The sequence below is a fragment of the Armigeres subalbatus genome, chromosome 1, assembly GCF_024139115.2.
Source record: "Armigeres subalbatus isolate Guangzhou_Male chromosome 1, GZ_Asu_2, whole genome shotgun sequence".
Lineage (NCBI taxonomy): Eukaryota > Metazoa > Arthropoda > Insecta > Diptera > Culicidae > Armigeres > Armigeres subalbatus.
The window spans coordinates 33,163,302-33,179,554 of NC_085139.1; the positions used below are offsets into that span (position 1 = coordinate 33,163,302).

Below are 16,253 nucleotides of genomic sequence, written 5' to 3' on the forward strand. Positions count from 1 at the left end.
TAGCAACTACCGCGCAATCACATTGCTGAACGCCGCCTACAAATTACCCTCCCAAATTTTATGCCGCCGACTAACACCAATTGCAAGAGAGTGCGTGGGGCAGTACCAGGCGGGATTTATGGGTGAACGCTCTACCACAGACCAGGTGTTCCCATACGTCAGGTATTGCAGAAATGCCGCGAATACAACGTGCCCACACATCATCTATTTATCGACTTCAAAGCCGCATATGATACAATCGATCGGGGGCAGCTATGGTAGCTAATGCACGAAAACGGATTTCCGGATAAACTGGTACGGTTGATCAAGGCGACGATGGATCGGGTGATGTGCGTAGTTCGAGTTTCAGGGGCATTCTCGAGTCCCTTCGAAACGCGCAGAGGGTTACGGCAAGGTGATGATCTTTCGTGTCTGCTATTCAACATCGCTTTGGAGGGAGTGATACGAAGGGCAGGGATTGACACGAGTGGTACGATTTTCACGAGGTCCGTCCAGTTATTTGGTTTCGCCGACGACATTGATATCATGGCACGTGACTTTGAGAGGATGGAGGAAGCCTACATCAGACTGAAAAGCAAAGCTAAACGGATGGAACTAGTCATCAACACGTCGAAGACGAAGTACATGATATGAAGAGGCTCAAGAGAGGTCACCACGAGTTTCTATCGGTGGTGACGAAATCGAGGTGGTTGAAGAATTCGTGTACTTGGGCTCACTGGTGACCGCCGATAGCGATACCAGCAGAGAAATTCGGAGACGCGTAGTGGCTGGAAATCGTACGTCTTTTGGACTCCGCAAAACGCTCCGATCGAATAGAGTTCGCCGCCGTACCAAACTGACAATCTACAAAACGCTCATTAGACCGGTAGTCCTCTACGGACACGAGACCTGGACGATGCTCGTGGAGGACCAACGCGCACAGGGAGTTTTCGAAAGGAAAGTGTTGCGTATCATCTATGGTGGGGTGCAGATGGCGGACGGTACGTGGAGGAGGCGAATGAACCACGAGTTGCATCAGCTGTTGGGAGAACCATCCATCGTTCACACCGCGAAAATCGGAAGACTGCGGTGGGCCGGGCACGTAGCCAGAATGTCGGACAGTAATCCGGTGAAAATGGTCCTCGACAACGATCCGACGGGAACAAGAAGGCGAGGTGCACAGCGGGCAAGGTGGATCGATCAGGTGGAGGACGACTTGCGGACCCTCCGCAGACTGCGTGGTTGGCGAAGTGCAGCCATGAACCGAGCTGAATGGAGAAGTCTTTTATGTGCAGCACAGGCCACTCCGGCCTTAGTCTGATGATAAAATAAAAATTACCGCACTTACAATGTTGGATACCCCAGACAACCACACATCGCATAAGAATGCACGATCAAAATCGTTTACCTTTCCAAGTTTCATCAGATTCGCATTGTTGTGCAAAGCTCATCAGTTTATTTATAAATTTTCCCGCACAGTAGGCTATTTTACGAGTTTATTCCAGCTTCATTTGTTGATATCGCATATTCCTGCAATCAAACTCACATGAAATCGGATTATCTGTCAAACAGAGTTTGTTATCACAAACTACATCGCAATGCATAACGAACAAACTCGCATAAAAATCGTGCACATCGCATACACTTCCGTGCAACGTCGGATAAGAAATACACTTATATCGCCTCCACTTTTGTACGTAAAAAGTGTTTTCGCGACTGGTAAGCGATGAAATTTGTGCGCATAGGCATCGCATAACAGAAAAACAATTCTATTATGCATGCATTCTGGTTGTCTGGGACGTTCTTGGGTTCCTTGCTGCATCCTCATCTAGAATTTGTCTGCACTCTCGAACCAATCTTATGTCGACTTCGTCCCACATATTCCAAACACTGCTCTCCACTTTTTTCGCTAATGGTTGCTTCAACTGCAGCCCTTAAGAGGGGCCTCAATGAGTTCACCCTCTTCCGGCAACGTTGTATGGATTGACGGCATCAGCACAGACAAACAGACATAACACATTGAACATTCACTCATCAAATTCATCGTCATTCAAACACTAACGACATCTGTTGATTTCAGTTAGTTGGGCAAATCACGAACCAGGTGGCGGTAGTGAGCAAACGTCAGACTCGAGCAAATCCGATGGGAGCGCCACGAGTGATCGATTGGCCAACTAATGATTATTTGAATCGACCAGTAAATCATTGAACGATGGAAAATTGTCGAGTGTTATGTCTGTTTGTCTGTGGCATCAGGTTACTTCCGCCGTTCTAGGTAGTATTGGAGCGGCCGTCGGTCCGAACATTGTTGATAACGGATTGTTTTATACGTAGTTCAACCATCAGCAGAAAGTGGTCACTGTCGATGTTAGCGTCTCGATAAAATAATGCCGGGGAGTGCCCTCCATAAATCAGGACGTGGTCGTTTTGTGATTCTGTCTGCAATGGGGGTCTCTAGTTTCCTCTATCATTTGTATGATTCTCTTCCACTGTGCAATGTATTACGAACGAATATCACGTCGCATGCACAATGTCGCACTACACTCATCAATTTTGCCGGCATTTGTATATACGTATCTTAGAGCGCATGTGCGCTCATTACGAGCACATTTTTAGTCTTGATGTTTTAGGTTTTTGCTCGGAGCACATTTTCGCATTGATACTACATACATTTTAAGAAAAAAAAGCCCAAAGCAATAATCTGGTCCATATTGTAAGAATTCGGTACTTCGCAGTAGCGTTTCGAGTGCGGTTACTTTGTGATTAATATCATGGTGAAACGATGATGTTGTTATATCTTCGGTGACGTTAGCAATAATAGTTGTGAATGTGATGTTCTTATCAGTGTCTGGCAAAAAGTGCCCGTTGGTTGTCTCGTGTCTCTTCCGTCTCTTCTCTTCAACGATCAAGCGGCTCATCGTTGCGTTGCCTGCGTAAATGCCCAGCAGATTATGCGGTCTACAATAAAGAGGTATGTGTGATGTACTGACGAGGGAGCCAGTATAAAATGCACCTTTCAATGGATTTTCGATAAGCGCAGAAATAAGATTCGATAATGCTGAGGGGAACATTTTGGCAGGTATTTACATGAACATTCATATAAATTTACAATGTTCTGAAAACTGGAAGATTTTGATTAAAAAATGTATTGGAGGTAACCTCTTTCCCTTCGATGGGACTCGAACCCACGACCCTCAGTACGCTAGACTGGTGCTTTAACCAACTAAGCAACGAAGGAACTCCGTCAGCCTTTTCGCACCTTAGCGGCTCGTCAAGCCCTTGGACGTAATCTCTGCTGTCCTTATACAATCGAGGCCTCTACACGTAAAAAAATTTAATGTTGTTTATTATTAATATTTCTAATACTTTTTGGCCAAAGCAGGCGCTTAATGACATGTATAAGAAAAAACTTATACATCGCATTAGTCACATACATTTGGAAACTTATACTTTTCATTAACTTATGAATGTTATTAGCTTTTTGATATGGGATCATTCATTAGGTGGCGTAATGAAGAGTATAAGTATTTTTGAATGTTTTTTTTTGCCATAACATATAAGGTTATTTTTTACGTGTACAAATCTTCCAATCCCACATATTTAATTCATCTTTGTCCTACCCTACTACCTGTTTCTTAAGTGATTGCTGAGTTGGCTACTCATGGATAAGAACGATAAGAACGAAATCATAATAATCATATTATCAAACTCTCTATTTTCCGTAAGGAGTGCATTTTACATCATTCTTTCCTTAGTATAAAAAACTAAGTCATCGTCAACAAGTTCATTCAGAAAGAAGAGCATTTAGCAGTGGGATTGGAATGGTGAATCACTATGACAGGCGTAATAACAACCAACCATGTGCCGAGATTTTCGCGCTCTCTGCTTCTATTAGGGGAATTGGGGGTAAGACGCCCACGTTAAGGAAAATGCCGTTTTTATCCATGAAAACCACCAACAAATCTTGTGTGGAGTTCGAGTTGTCCAAACTAACAGAGGAGCAGTTCAAATGTCTGAAGGAGCAGTTCAAATGAACTGAATGAAGCGCTGCAACCTCACCAGTACCCATTACCTCTTCCGCAAGATATTTTCGCCAATCTAGCAAATTGCACCGTTTTCAGCCAGATTGATCTGACGGATGCTTTTCTTCAAGTGGAGGTAGACGAAGACTCCCGTGATCTTTTGACCATCAACACGCATCGTGGTCTGTATCGCTACAACCGTCTTCCGCCAGGCGTAAAGGCAGCGCCTGGAGCATTTCAACAGCTGATTGACACAATGTTGGTCGGGTTGAAGGGAGTGAGTGGATACCTGGACGACATAGTTATTGGTGGCATAGACGAAGAGGATCACAATAAAAATCTCCGGGCTGTACTGCAGAGGATACAGGAGTTCGGGTTCACTATTCGAGCAGACAAGTGTTCTTTTGGGAAGACCCAAATTCGCTATTTGGGACATCTGTGTGATCAACACGGATTACGGCCTGATCCAGCAAAAATCGAGGCCATTAAGAAGCTGCCTGCACCGACAGACGTTACTGGTGTCCGTTCTTTCCTGGGAGCCATTAATTATTACGGCAAGTTTGTACCAAACATGCGTACGCTACGCTTTCCGCTTGACGAGCTGCTAAAGAACAAGGGAGAGTTTCGTTGGACAGCTGAATGTCAGCATTCTTTCGATTGTTTCAAGAAGATTCTTGGCTCTGACCTTCTGTTGACGCATTACGATCCGCGACGCGAAATCATCGTTTCGGCGGATGCTTCATCGATCGGTGTCGGCGCTACTATAAGCCATAGGTTCCCTGATGGTTCAGTAAAGGTGATTCAACATGCAGCGCGAGCACTTACGAAGACAGATGGGTTACAGTCAGCCGGATCGAGAAGGATTGGCAATTGTATTCGCCGTGACGAAATTTCATAAAATGATATTCGGCAGGAAGTTTCGTTTGCAGACCGACCACGCACCTCTGGTTCGGATCTTTGGATCTCGGAAAGGTATTCCGGTTTATACGGCGAGTCGTTTACAGCGGTATGCACTGACTCTTCTGTTGTACGACTTTATAATCGAGCATGTGCCAACCGATAAATTTGGAAATGCAGACGTTCTATCAAGACTGATCAATAATCACGCCAAACCAGAGGAGGATTATGTGATTGCGAGCGTGATTTTGGAAGAAGATATGCGGTTCGTAGCGGACGAAGCAATTAGAGGCCTTCCCCTCAGTTTCAAGATAGTGGAACAGGCGACACAAGTCGATAAGCAGCTACGCAGAGTCTATCGGTATCTTCGAGAAGGCTGGCCGGAAGAGGCCAAGATCGACGATTCAGAGATACGGCGATTCTTTGGTCGGAAAGATTCTTTGTGTACCATTGGAGAGTGCATTATGTTCGGGGAACGATTAGTGATTCCAGAAAAGTATAGGCAGCAATGTTTACGCCAGTTGCATCGTGGACACCCTGGCATACTGCGAATGAAGGCGCTAGCTAGGAGTTATGTGTATTGGCCGTCGATTGATGACGAGATCGCCCAGTACGTCAAGGCCTGTAAGCATTGTGCTTCCGTAGCAAAATGTCCACCAAAAGCAGCACCGGTTCCGTGGCCAAGACCGATGGGTCCATGGAAGCGTGTTCACGTGGATTTTGCTGGTCCAATCGACGGAGTTTATTATTTGTTAGCCGTGGACGCACACTCGAAGTGGCCTGAAGTTGTGGCAACGCAACGAATAACATCGACTGCCACCATCAACATCCTGCGTAGCATCTTTGCCCGGCTGGGAATGCCTGAAACTCTCGTCAGTGATAATGGCACACAGTTCACGAGCAGCGAGTTCAAGAAGTTCTGCAGTGATAATGGCATAGATCACGTAACCACGGCTCCTTTCCACCCACAGTCAAATGGTCAAGCAGAAAGGTTCGTGGACACGTTCAAGCGTGCTCTGAAGAAAATACAGGAGGGGGAAGGCAGAGTTGGTGAAGCATTGGATGTTTTTCTTCTAACATACCGTACAACGCCAAATAGGCAGGTCGAAGAAGGGAAATCACCGTCCGAAGCAATGTTTGGCCGGCAAATTAGAACGAGTTTAGACCTGCTCCGCCCTCCACCAGTGCTCCCACAGAGTGAAGACGACAACGGTAATCAGAATCGAAGGACCTTTTCTGCGCACGATTTAGTCTACGTGAAAGTGTATAGTAACAACAAGTGGCGTTGGGCACCTGGTACCGTTTGTGAGAGAATTGGCAACGTGATGTACACCATTTGGGTCGAAGGTCAACGGATGATACGATCGCACGTTAATCAGCTGCGCACTCGTGGCGGTACACAACAAGGCAGCCGTTCGCTACAATCTTCTGCGTTGCCTCTTAACGTTCTTTTGGATGCGTGGAACATCCCAAGACCCACACCGACAGTTTCAGCACAACCATCGTCTCTGTTGGCCTCCGATGACTTTTCCAACCAACTGGAGTCCTCTGTTGATTTTCAACCGTTGCTACCAACTTCTTCTTCGTCCTCGTCAACGTCTCAATCATCGTCTTCAATATCTGCATCATCAGCAGAGTTCGTATCAGCAGATAGCGAACCAATTACACCGGTACAGCTTCCACGTCGCTCTTCGCGAAATCGAAGACCGCCGCAGTGGTTTGATCCGTACCACCTCTATTGAGAAGGGGGGATGTTGGGGACAACTGGAATGCGAATAGTCCTATTTATTTCGCCGCCGCTGGACTCGCAGGCGACTGTTTTGTATTGGTCACCCTATGATGTCGACACAGCGCATAAATGTGAATGAATGTTGTCTATGTAGTTAATGTAAATAAAGTCAGTTGTTATTGTTTGTTTTAAAAAGTACAACGCGTTTGAATTCGGGGTCCGAGTTTTATTAGCTAAATTGTTTTCTCGCGCTAATGATCGCGGCATGCGAGTTCGGTCACCACCTACGGGCGCGGGATACAAAAGAGAGCATTATCAATATCACTTTTGGTATCGAGAGGAATATCAACATCAAAATTCCTATCGATATACGTTTTATATAAATCCCAATCAGCTCTATGATATTTAAAAGTAAAGCTGATGGGATTGTTAATGGCTTCTTGTGAGATTTCAAACGTCACAGGAAGATGATCAGAGTCAAAGTCAGCATGAGTTACCAATTGGCCACACAGCTGACTTGAATCCGTTAAAACCAAATCGATTGTCGAAGGATTTCGAGTGGATGAAAAACAAGTTGGGCCATTGGGATATTGAATAGTATAATATCCCGCAGAACAATCTTCAAATAAAATTTTGCCGTTGGAATTGCTTTGAGCATTATTCCATGAACGGTGTTTGGCATTGAAGTCACCAATTATGAAAAATTTAGATTTGTTGCGAGTTAGAATTTGAAGATCAGCTTTCAACAAATTCTTTTGCTGCCCATTGCATTGAAAAGGCAAGTAGGCTGCAATGAAGGAAAATTGTCCAAAATTTGTTTCAACAGAAACTCCCAAGGTTTCAAAAACTTTGGTTTCGAACGAAGAAAATAATTTATGTTTGATACGTCTATTAATGACAATGGCGACCCCACCACAGGCGCTGTCAAGACGATCATTTCTGTAGATAAAATATTTTGGATCTCTTTTAATGGAGAGTCCTGGTTTTAAATACGTTTCAGTTGGCAATCCAATTTCTGGGAATGCCCTTCACGCAAAAAAGTTTTGACTTCCCGTGCAAAATTGATGACGGGAAATTCCAATAGAATCCCAGATTCGCCGGGTAAAGATATTTCAAACGCTCAAAATCCGCAATCATTTGCCGGTCGAGCAATTCATACCCACCACAATCAACGAACAAATTTTGCTCTTACACCGGGTAACGAGCAGTTCGTCGAATTCAAATTTTTCAAACATGTGCATATTGCCATTATAACAGAGACTTATTTAAAGCCCGGACTCTCCATTAAAAGAGATCCAAATTATTTTATCTACAGAAATGATCGTCTTGACAGCGCCTGTGGTGGGGTCGCCATTGTCATTAATAGACGTATCAAACATAAATTATTTTCTTCGTTTGAAACCAAAGTTTTTGAAACCTTGGGAGTTTCTATTGAAATAAATTTTGGTCAATTTTCCTTCATTGCAGCCTATTTGCCTTTTCAATGCAATGGGCAGCAAAAGAATTTGTTGAAAGCTGATCTTCAAATTCTGACTCGCAACAAATCAAAATTCTTCGTAATTGGTGACTTCAATGCCAAACACCGTTCATGGAATAATGCTCAAAGCAATTCCAATGGCAACATTTTATTTGAAGATTGTTCTGCGGGATATTATACTATTCAATATCCCAATGGCCCTACTTGTTTTTCTTCCAGTCGAAATCCTTCTACAATTGATTTAGTTTTAACGGATTCAAGTCAGCTGTGTGGCCAATTGGTAACTCATGCTGACTTTGACTCTGATCACCTTCCTGTGACATTTGAAATCTCACAAGAAGCCATTTATAATCCAATCAGCTCTACTTTAAATTATCATAGGGCTGATTGGGATTTATATAAAACGTATATCGATAGGAATTTTGATGTTGATATTCCTCTCGATACCAAAAGTGATATTGATAATGCTCTCGTATCTTTGACAAATTTAATTGTCGAGGCCAGAGGCATTGCAATTCCTAAATGTGAAATTGAATTCAACTCCATTATTATTGACGACGATCTTCAGCTTCTGATCCGTCTTAAAAATGTGAGGCGAAGGCAATACCAAAGAACTCACGATCCCACATTGAAAGTTATTTGGCGAGATTTGCAAAATGAAATTAAAAAACGTTTCGCTATTCTGAGAAATACCAACTTTGAGAATAATGTCTCGAAGTTGGATCCCAGTTCGAAACCCTTTTGGAAATTAACGAAAATTCTTAAAAAACCTCAAAAGCCAATTCCAGCGCTTAAAGAGGGAAATAAAATTTTATTAACAAATTGCGAAAAGGCTCAAAAACTTGCTCAGCAGTTCGAGAGTGCCCATAATTTTAGTCTAGGTCTCACTAGTCCAATTGAGGATCAGGTTACACGAAGCTTCGAAGACATTCTCAACCAAGATAATGTTTTTGACCCTTCGTTGGGAACTAATTTGGATGAAGTGAGATCTATTACTAGAAAATTTAAAAATACGAAAGCCCCGGGTGATGATGGTATTTTCTACATACTCATCAAAAAACTTCCTGAGAGCTCTTTATTAGGGTGGTTCAAAAAATCGATTTTGCTCCACAGTGCTCATCTGATTCTTTACCATGTTCTGAGTGTCCTCTGAAAATTTGAGCTCATTTGGATTAAAACTGATTTAGCACAAGCCGTTTCAAGTTTGCATGCAAATTAGTATGGGGACATTTATCTTTTCATTATACTGTTAATGGCGCTTCCCCATCAAGCGCAGGTAAAAAGAAAACCTACATAGCTAAAAGGAATACTCAACAGCTTTCACTCAGTGAAAACCGCATCTCAATTAATCGTTCCAATAATTAGTAATCGAATTTAATCTATACCGTGGTTCTCTGGAGCTAATTGCATAACTCATCAACAGGCAACATTGCTGCTCGTGGCGCGAAAGATAGCACACACAAATTCAGGCTACTATGTTGCCCTGCACATTTCAGTGATGCCCTCAAAGAAGTTTAACGATCATGACTAAAGATTCGCAACCTGTCTTAAAATCGATTACTAATTATTGGGGCGGTTAATCAACATGCCATTTTCGTTGGGTGAAAGCTGTTGAGTATCCCTTTTAGCTATGTAGGTTTTCTTTTAACCTCCGCTTAATAGAAAAACGTCATTAACAGTATAATGAAAAAATAAATTTCCCCATACTAATTTGCATGCAAACTTGAAACGGCTTGTGCTAAATCAGTCTAAATCCAAATGAGCTCAAATTTTCAAAGGACACTCAGAACATGGTAAAGAAACAGATGAGCACTGTGGAGCAAAATCGATTTTTTGAACCACCCTACTCTTTATCCTTCTTGGTTTATTTATTTAACAAATGTTTTCAATTGGCATACTTCCCAGATAAATGGAAAAATGCCAAAGTTGTTCCAATTTTGAAGCCGGACAAAAATCCAGCTGAGGCTTCTAGTTATCGCCCAATCAGTTTGCTTTCTTCAATAAGCAAACTGTTTGAAAAGATTATTTTAAATAGAATGATGGTTCATATTAATGACAATTCTATTTTTGCTGATGAGCAATTTGGTTTTCGCCATGGGCATTCAACCACTCATCAGTTATTAAGAGTTACGAACTTAATTCGGCTCAACAAATCTGAAGGATGTTCGACTGGAGTTGCTCTTCTTGATATAGAGAAAGCATTTGACAGTGTTTGGCATGAAGGTTTGATTGTAAAATTGATGAATTTTAATTTTCCTCTGTACATCATTAAACTGATCCAAAATTATTTATCAGATCGCTCACTGCAGGTAAACTATCAGAATTCTAAATCTGATAGATTACCTGTATGAGCTGGTGTTCCCCAAGGCAGCATACTGGGGCCCATTTTGTATAACATTTTTACTTCTGACTTACCTGATTTACCACCAGGGTGTCAAAAATCTTTGTTTGCAGATGACACTGGTCTCTCTGCCAAAGGGCGAAGCCTTCGTGTCATTTGTACTAGATTGCAAAAAAGTTTGGATATTTTCTCCACTTACTTGCAAAAATGGAAAATTTCTCCGAATGCTTCCAAAACTCAGCTTATAATTTTCCCACATAAGTCGAGAGCTTCTTATTTGAAACCTTCTAGCAAACATATTGTTACTATGAACGGGGTTCCAATTAATTGGTCTAGCGAAGCCAAATATTTAGGACTTCTGGTAGGCCATAAATTAACTTTTAAAAATCAAATTGAAGGCCTTCAAGCCAAATGTAACAAATATATTAAGTGGATATCCACTTATAAACAGAAAATCAAAACTTTGTCTTAAGAACAAACTTTTGATTTACAAACAAATTTTCAGACCTGAACCCCTGAACCCCCCCCCCTCCCCCCTCCGGTGGGGTAAGAGTGCGCATCGGGTGGGGTAAGAGTACGCATTTATCCAATCATGTGCTTTAAGTATATATTAACACAAATAAGAGTTAATAACATTTAATTGATTTAATTGATGTTTCATACGAAAAACCATTGTTTTTTTATATACAAAAAAATACAGAGGTAAAAATATATCAGGTTTCGCGTGGCGTGTAAACAAAGGAATTTTATTAAAAGAAAGTTCACCAATCACGTAGTGTAAAATTTGGTTATTTCATCCCCCCTCCCTCTTATCTTATACTTTTTGTATGAATCCTCTAAAAATTATATGGTTCGTCAATCGTCATACATCTTGCAACCCCTGCCAGCTAAGCGTTGCGTAATTTATTGATGTTTCTTTTGATTAAATGAAATTATCATTTAGATGCAATTGTGTGTTCGAACTATGTTTAGGTGTACCACAAGTCCTAATACAATTTCATTATTTCGCTTCAGTGCTCTGTTCGCTAAGTCCTTTCCAACACTAAATTACTTCAACTCATCCTCAAAACTTGTGATAATTTTCGGTCCCTTTTTCTTAGTTGTGGATCTTTACGCTTTGGAAGTAGTCTTATTTCGGCCGGGGATACGAGTTTGACACCAGAACTTGAAGATTCACATGCGTACTCTTGCCCCACCCGTTCCTGCGTACTTTTACCCCACAGTCCCAAAATTTATTCAAGTAATGTTTTTGACTTTTTCAAAAACCAATTGGATTGGTGTTCTGCACTTTTTTTTTACTAGTTTTATTTGCTAATTATCTAATACACGCATTCATCTCTTAGACTAGGTGTTCCGTGTTTTCTTAACACTATCATCCTTATTTGCTATGTTACAGTTTTAGTTATTTATACATTTCAATTGCTTCTGACAGTTAGAATTTTTCCTCTGGTTTGATTGAACCATGTAGGAATTACAATGTTTTCTACTTAAACTAAACTCAACCTAATGTATACTACGGGTACAAGGAGCCAATCGTTGCAATAGAAGATTGCAACGATTTTTGTCTAAAATTGGAAATTATTTTGTTGGACATTTGTTGCAATGTCTCAATATTAGAATTTCTATGAAGTTCATTGGTACTATACCACGGAGGCAACTTCAGAATCATTTTCAAAATTTTATTTTGAATTCTCTGAAGTGCCTTCTTTCTGGTATTGCAGCAACTAGTCCATATTGGCACAGCATACAACGCCATGTTCAGGTCTGAAAATTTGTTTGTAAATCAAAAGTTTGTTCTTAAGACAAAGTTTTGATTTTCTGTTTATAAGTGGATATCCACTTAATATATTTGTTACATTTGGCTTGAAGGCCTTCAATGTGATTTTTAAAAGTTAATTTTTGATCTAGCAGAAGTCCTAAATATTTAGCTTCGCTAGACCAATTAATTGGAACCCCATTCATAGTGACAATATGTCTGCTAGAAGGTTTCAAATAAGAAGCTCTCGGCTTACGTGGGAAAATTATAAGCTGAGTTTTGGAAGCATTCGGAGAAATTTTCCATTTTTGCAAGTAAGTGGAGAAAATATCCAAACTTTTTTGCAATCTACTACAAATGACACGAAGGCTTCGCCCTTTGGCTGAGAGGCCCGTGTCATCTGCAAACAAAGATTTTTGACACCCTGGTGGTAAATCAGGTAAGTCAGAAGTAAAAATGTTATACAAAATGGGCCCCAGTATGCTGCCTTGGGGAACACCAGCTTTTACAGGTAATCTATCAGATTTAGAATTCTGATAGTTTACCTGCAGTGAGCGATCTGATAAATAATTTTGGATCAGTTTAATGATGTACAGAGGAAAATTAAAATTCATCAATTTTACAATCAAACCTTCATGCCAAACACTGTCAAATGCTTTCTCTATATCAAGAAGAGCAACTCCAGTCGAATATCCTTCAGATTTGTTGACGAGTTGACGAATCAAACTCGTAACTCTTAATAACTGATTGGTGGTTGAATGCCCATGGCGAAAACCAAATTGCTCATCAGCAAAAATAGAATTGTCATTAATATGAACCATCATTCTATTTAAAATAATCTTTTCAAACAGTTTGCTTATTGAAGAAAGCAAACTGATTGGGCGATAACTAGAAGCCTCAGCAGGATTTTTGTCCGGCTTCAAAATAGGAACAACTTTGGCGTTTTTCCATTTATCGGGAAAGTATGCCAATTGAAAACATTTGTTAAATAAATTAACCAAAAATGACGAAGAGCTCTCAGGAAGTTTGTTGATAAGTATGTAGAAAATACCATCATCACCCGGGGCTTTCATATTTTTAAATTTTCTAGTAATAGATCTCACTTCATCCAAATTAGTTCCCAACGAAGGGTCAAAAACATTCTCTTGATTGAGAATGTCTTCGAAGCTCCGTGTAACCTGATCCTCAATTGGACTAGTGAGACCTAGACTAAAATTATGGGCACTCTCGAACTGCTGAGCAAGTTTTTGAGCCTTTTCGCCATTTGTTAATAAAATTGTATTTCCCTCTTTAAGCGCTGGAATTGGCTTTTGAGGTTTTTTTAAAAGAATTTTCGTTAATTTCCAAAAGGTTAATTTCTCAAAGTTGGTATTTCTCAGAATAGCGAAACGTTTTTTAATTTCATTTTGCAAATCCCGCCAAATAACTTTCAACGCGGGATCGCGAGTTCTTTGGTATTACCTTCGCCTCACATTTTTAAGACGGATCAGTAGCTGAAGATCATCGTCAATAATAATGGAGTTGAATTTAATTTTACATTTAGGAATTGCAATGCCTCTGGCTTCGACAATTAAATTTGTCAAAGATACGAGAGCATTATCAATATCACTTTTGGTATCGAGAGGAATATCAACATCAAAATTCCTATCGATATACGTTTTATATAAATCCCAATCAGCTCTATGATATTTAAAAGTAGAGCTGATGGGATTGTTAATGGCTTCTTGTGAGATTTCAAACGTCACAGGAAGATGATCAGAGTCAAAGTCAGCATGAGTTACCAATTGGCCACACAGCTGACTTGAATCCGTTAAAACCAAATCGATTGTCGAAGGATTTCGAGTGGATGAAAAACAAGTTGGGCCATTGGGATATTGAATAGTATAATATCCCGCAGAACAATCTTCAAATAGAATTTTGCCGTTGGAATTGCTTTGAGCATAATTCCATGAACGGTGTTTGGCATTGAAGTCACCAATTATGAAAAATTTAGATTTGTTGCGAGTTAGAATTTGAAGATCAGCTTTCAACAAATTATTTTGCTGCCCATTGCATTGAAAAGGCAAGTAGGCTGCAATGAAGGAAAATTGTCCAAAATTTGTTTCAACAGAAACTCCCAAAGTTTCAAAAACTTTGGTTTCGAACGAAGAAAATAATTTATGTTTGATACGTCTATTAATGACAATGGCGACCCCACCACAGGCGCTGTCAAGACGATCATTTCTGTAGATAAAATATTTTGGATCTCTTTTAATGGAGAGTCCTGGTTTTAAATACGTTTCAGTTGGCAATCCAATTTCTGGGAATGCCCTTCACGCAAAAAAGTTTTGACTTCCCGTGCAAAATTGATGACGGGAAATTCCAATAGGATCCCAGATTCGCCGGGTAAAGATATTTCAAACGCTCAAAATCCGCAATCATTTGCCGGTCGAGCAATTCATACCCACCACAATCAACGAACAAATTTTGCTCTTACACCGGGTAACGAGCAGTTCGTCGAATTCAAATTTTTCAAACATACTTACCTATGCAAGCATCGCTGCAGGCTGGCTAAATTATCGTTTCTGAAAATTTACCGACGATGAATGATTTTCATACTCATTCTTCAATGGAAAATAACGGTCGTTCTGACGATTCAGGTAGCATGTCTGCTTCCAATTTTGATTTTCCAACTGAACAATTGCATCGCATGATTGATGAAATGTTCAAAACAAATACCAAAACTGAAGCTGTTCAGGTTGGTTTCAAATTTACTCAAAGAATTGTTATTGGACTTCGTTTTAATGGATCCAAATAATTCTTTGAAAACTTGTCCTTGCCCGCTTGGAATGCCCGCTCTCTAAAGGGTAAGGAAGATGAATTATTCAACTTCCTTTCAGTTCATAATGTGCATATTGCCATTATAACTGAAACCTATTTAAAACCTGGACTCTTCATCAAAAGAGATTCAAATTATTTTATTTACAAAAATGATCGTCTTGACAGCGCCTGTGGTGGGGTCGCCATTGTCATTTATAAACGTAGCAAACATAAATTATATTCTTCGTTTGAAACCAAAGTTTTCGAAACCTTGGGAGTTTCTGTTGAAACAAATTTTAGACAATTTATTCTCTTTTATGGCTGCCTACTTGCCTTTCCAGTGCAATGGGCAGTAAAGGACTTTGTTGAGAGCTGATCTTCAAATTCTAACTCGCAACAAATCCAAATTTTTCATAATTGGTGCCTTCAATGCCAAACACCGTTCATGGAATAATGCTCAAAGCAATTCCAATGGTAAAATTCTATTTGAAGATTGTTCTGCGGGATGTTATACTATTCAATATCCCAATAGACCAACCAGTTTTTCTTCCAGTCGAAATCCTTCAACAGTTGATTTAGTTTCAACGGATTCAACGGATTGGTAACTCACGATGACTTTGACTCTGATCATCTTCCTGTGACGTTTTAAATCTCACAAGAAGCCTTTAATAATCCAATCAGCTCTACTTTTAATTATCATAGAGCTGATTGGGATTTATATAAAACTAGCAGAAAATACCCAGCTTCGCCCGGGTTGCAATACATACTAAACTATTTCAGGTACCGCACTATAAATTAATTTCCTTGCGGTTGTTTTGTTTTCCTCACCAGCAGACTAAAAATATTCTATACTAATAATTTTTAGAATTATCCCCATTAAATTCACCAACTTTTTGTATATATACAAACCTTGCGGATCCCAAAACGAATCATTTTAGCAGAAAACGAAAAAAAAATTAGCGGAAAATCTTGTGGGCGTCGTGGCCGTGCGGTTAGCGATGTCAATCGTCTAGACGCATGTGCTGTGGAGTGTGGGTTCGATTCCCGCCCCGGTAAGGAGAAAACTTTTCGTAAAGCGAAAAGTTCTCCACTAGTCCACTGGGTGTTGTGTAAATGTCCTCTCCGTTGTCTCATTATTTATTTTTTTATTTATGGATCCTGTACACCTCCGGTGGTGCAAAGGGCCAACTTGAAAGATCTCCAGCCTGAGCGATGCCCGGCTATCGCTTCAACCTGTTGCCAGGTTAGATTTC

General features: G+C 40.5%; 2 protein-coding genes across 2 annotated transcripts in view; both read left to right on the plus strand.

Annotated features, from left to right (window-relative positions):
* The first annotated feature begins 2,596 nt into the window (after positions 1-2,596).
* LOC134223652 (equilibrative nucleoside transporter 1) overlaps positions 2,597-16,253 on the plus strand; it is a 164,384-nt gene continuing 150,727 nt past the window's right edge. The window contains exon 1 of the mRNA XM_062702849.1: positions 2,597-2,950. The gene's annotated coding sequence lies outside the window, so the exon portion shown is untranslated. The remainder of the gene's footprint in view (positions 2,951-16,253) is intronic.
* Positions 4,901-6,674, plus strand: LOC134206084 (uncharacterized protein K02A2.6-like). Its single transcript, XM_062681780.1, has one exon. The coding sequence runs from the start codon at positions 4,901-4,903 to the stop codon at positions 6,638-6,640; it is 1,740 nt and encodes a 579-aa protein (XP_062537764.1). The 3' UTR covers positions 6,641-6,674.

What these genes read in the sequence shown, in the direction of transcription:
- LOC134206084 (XM_062681780.1), top strand. Translation starts at nt 4,901, where the DNA reads ATGATATTCGGCAGGAAGTTTCGTTTGCAGACCGACCACGCACCTCTG.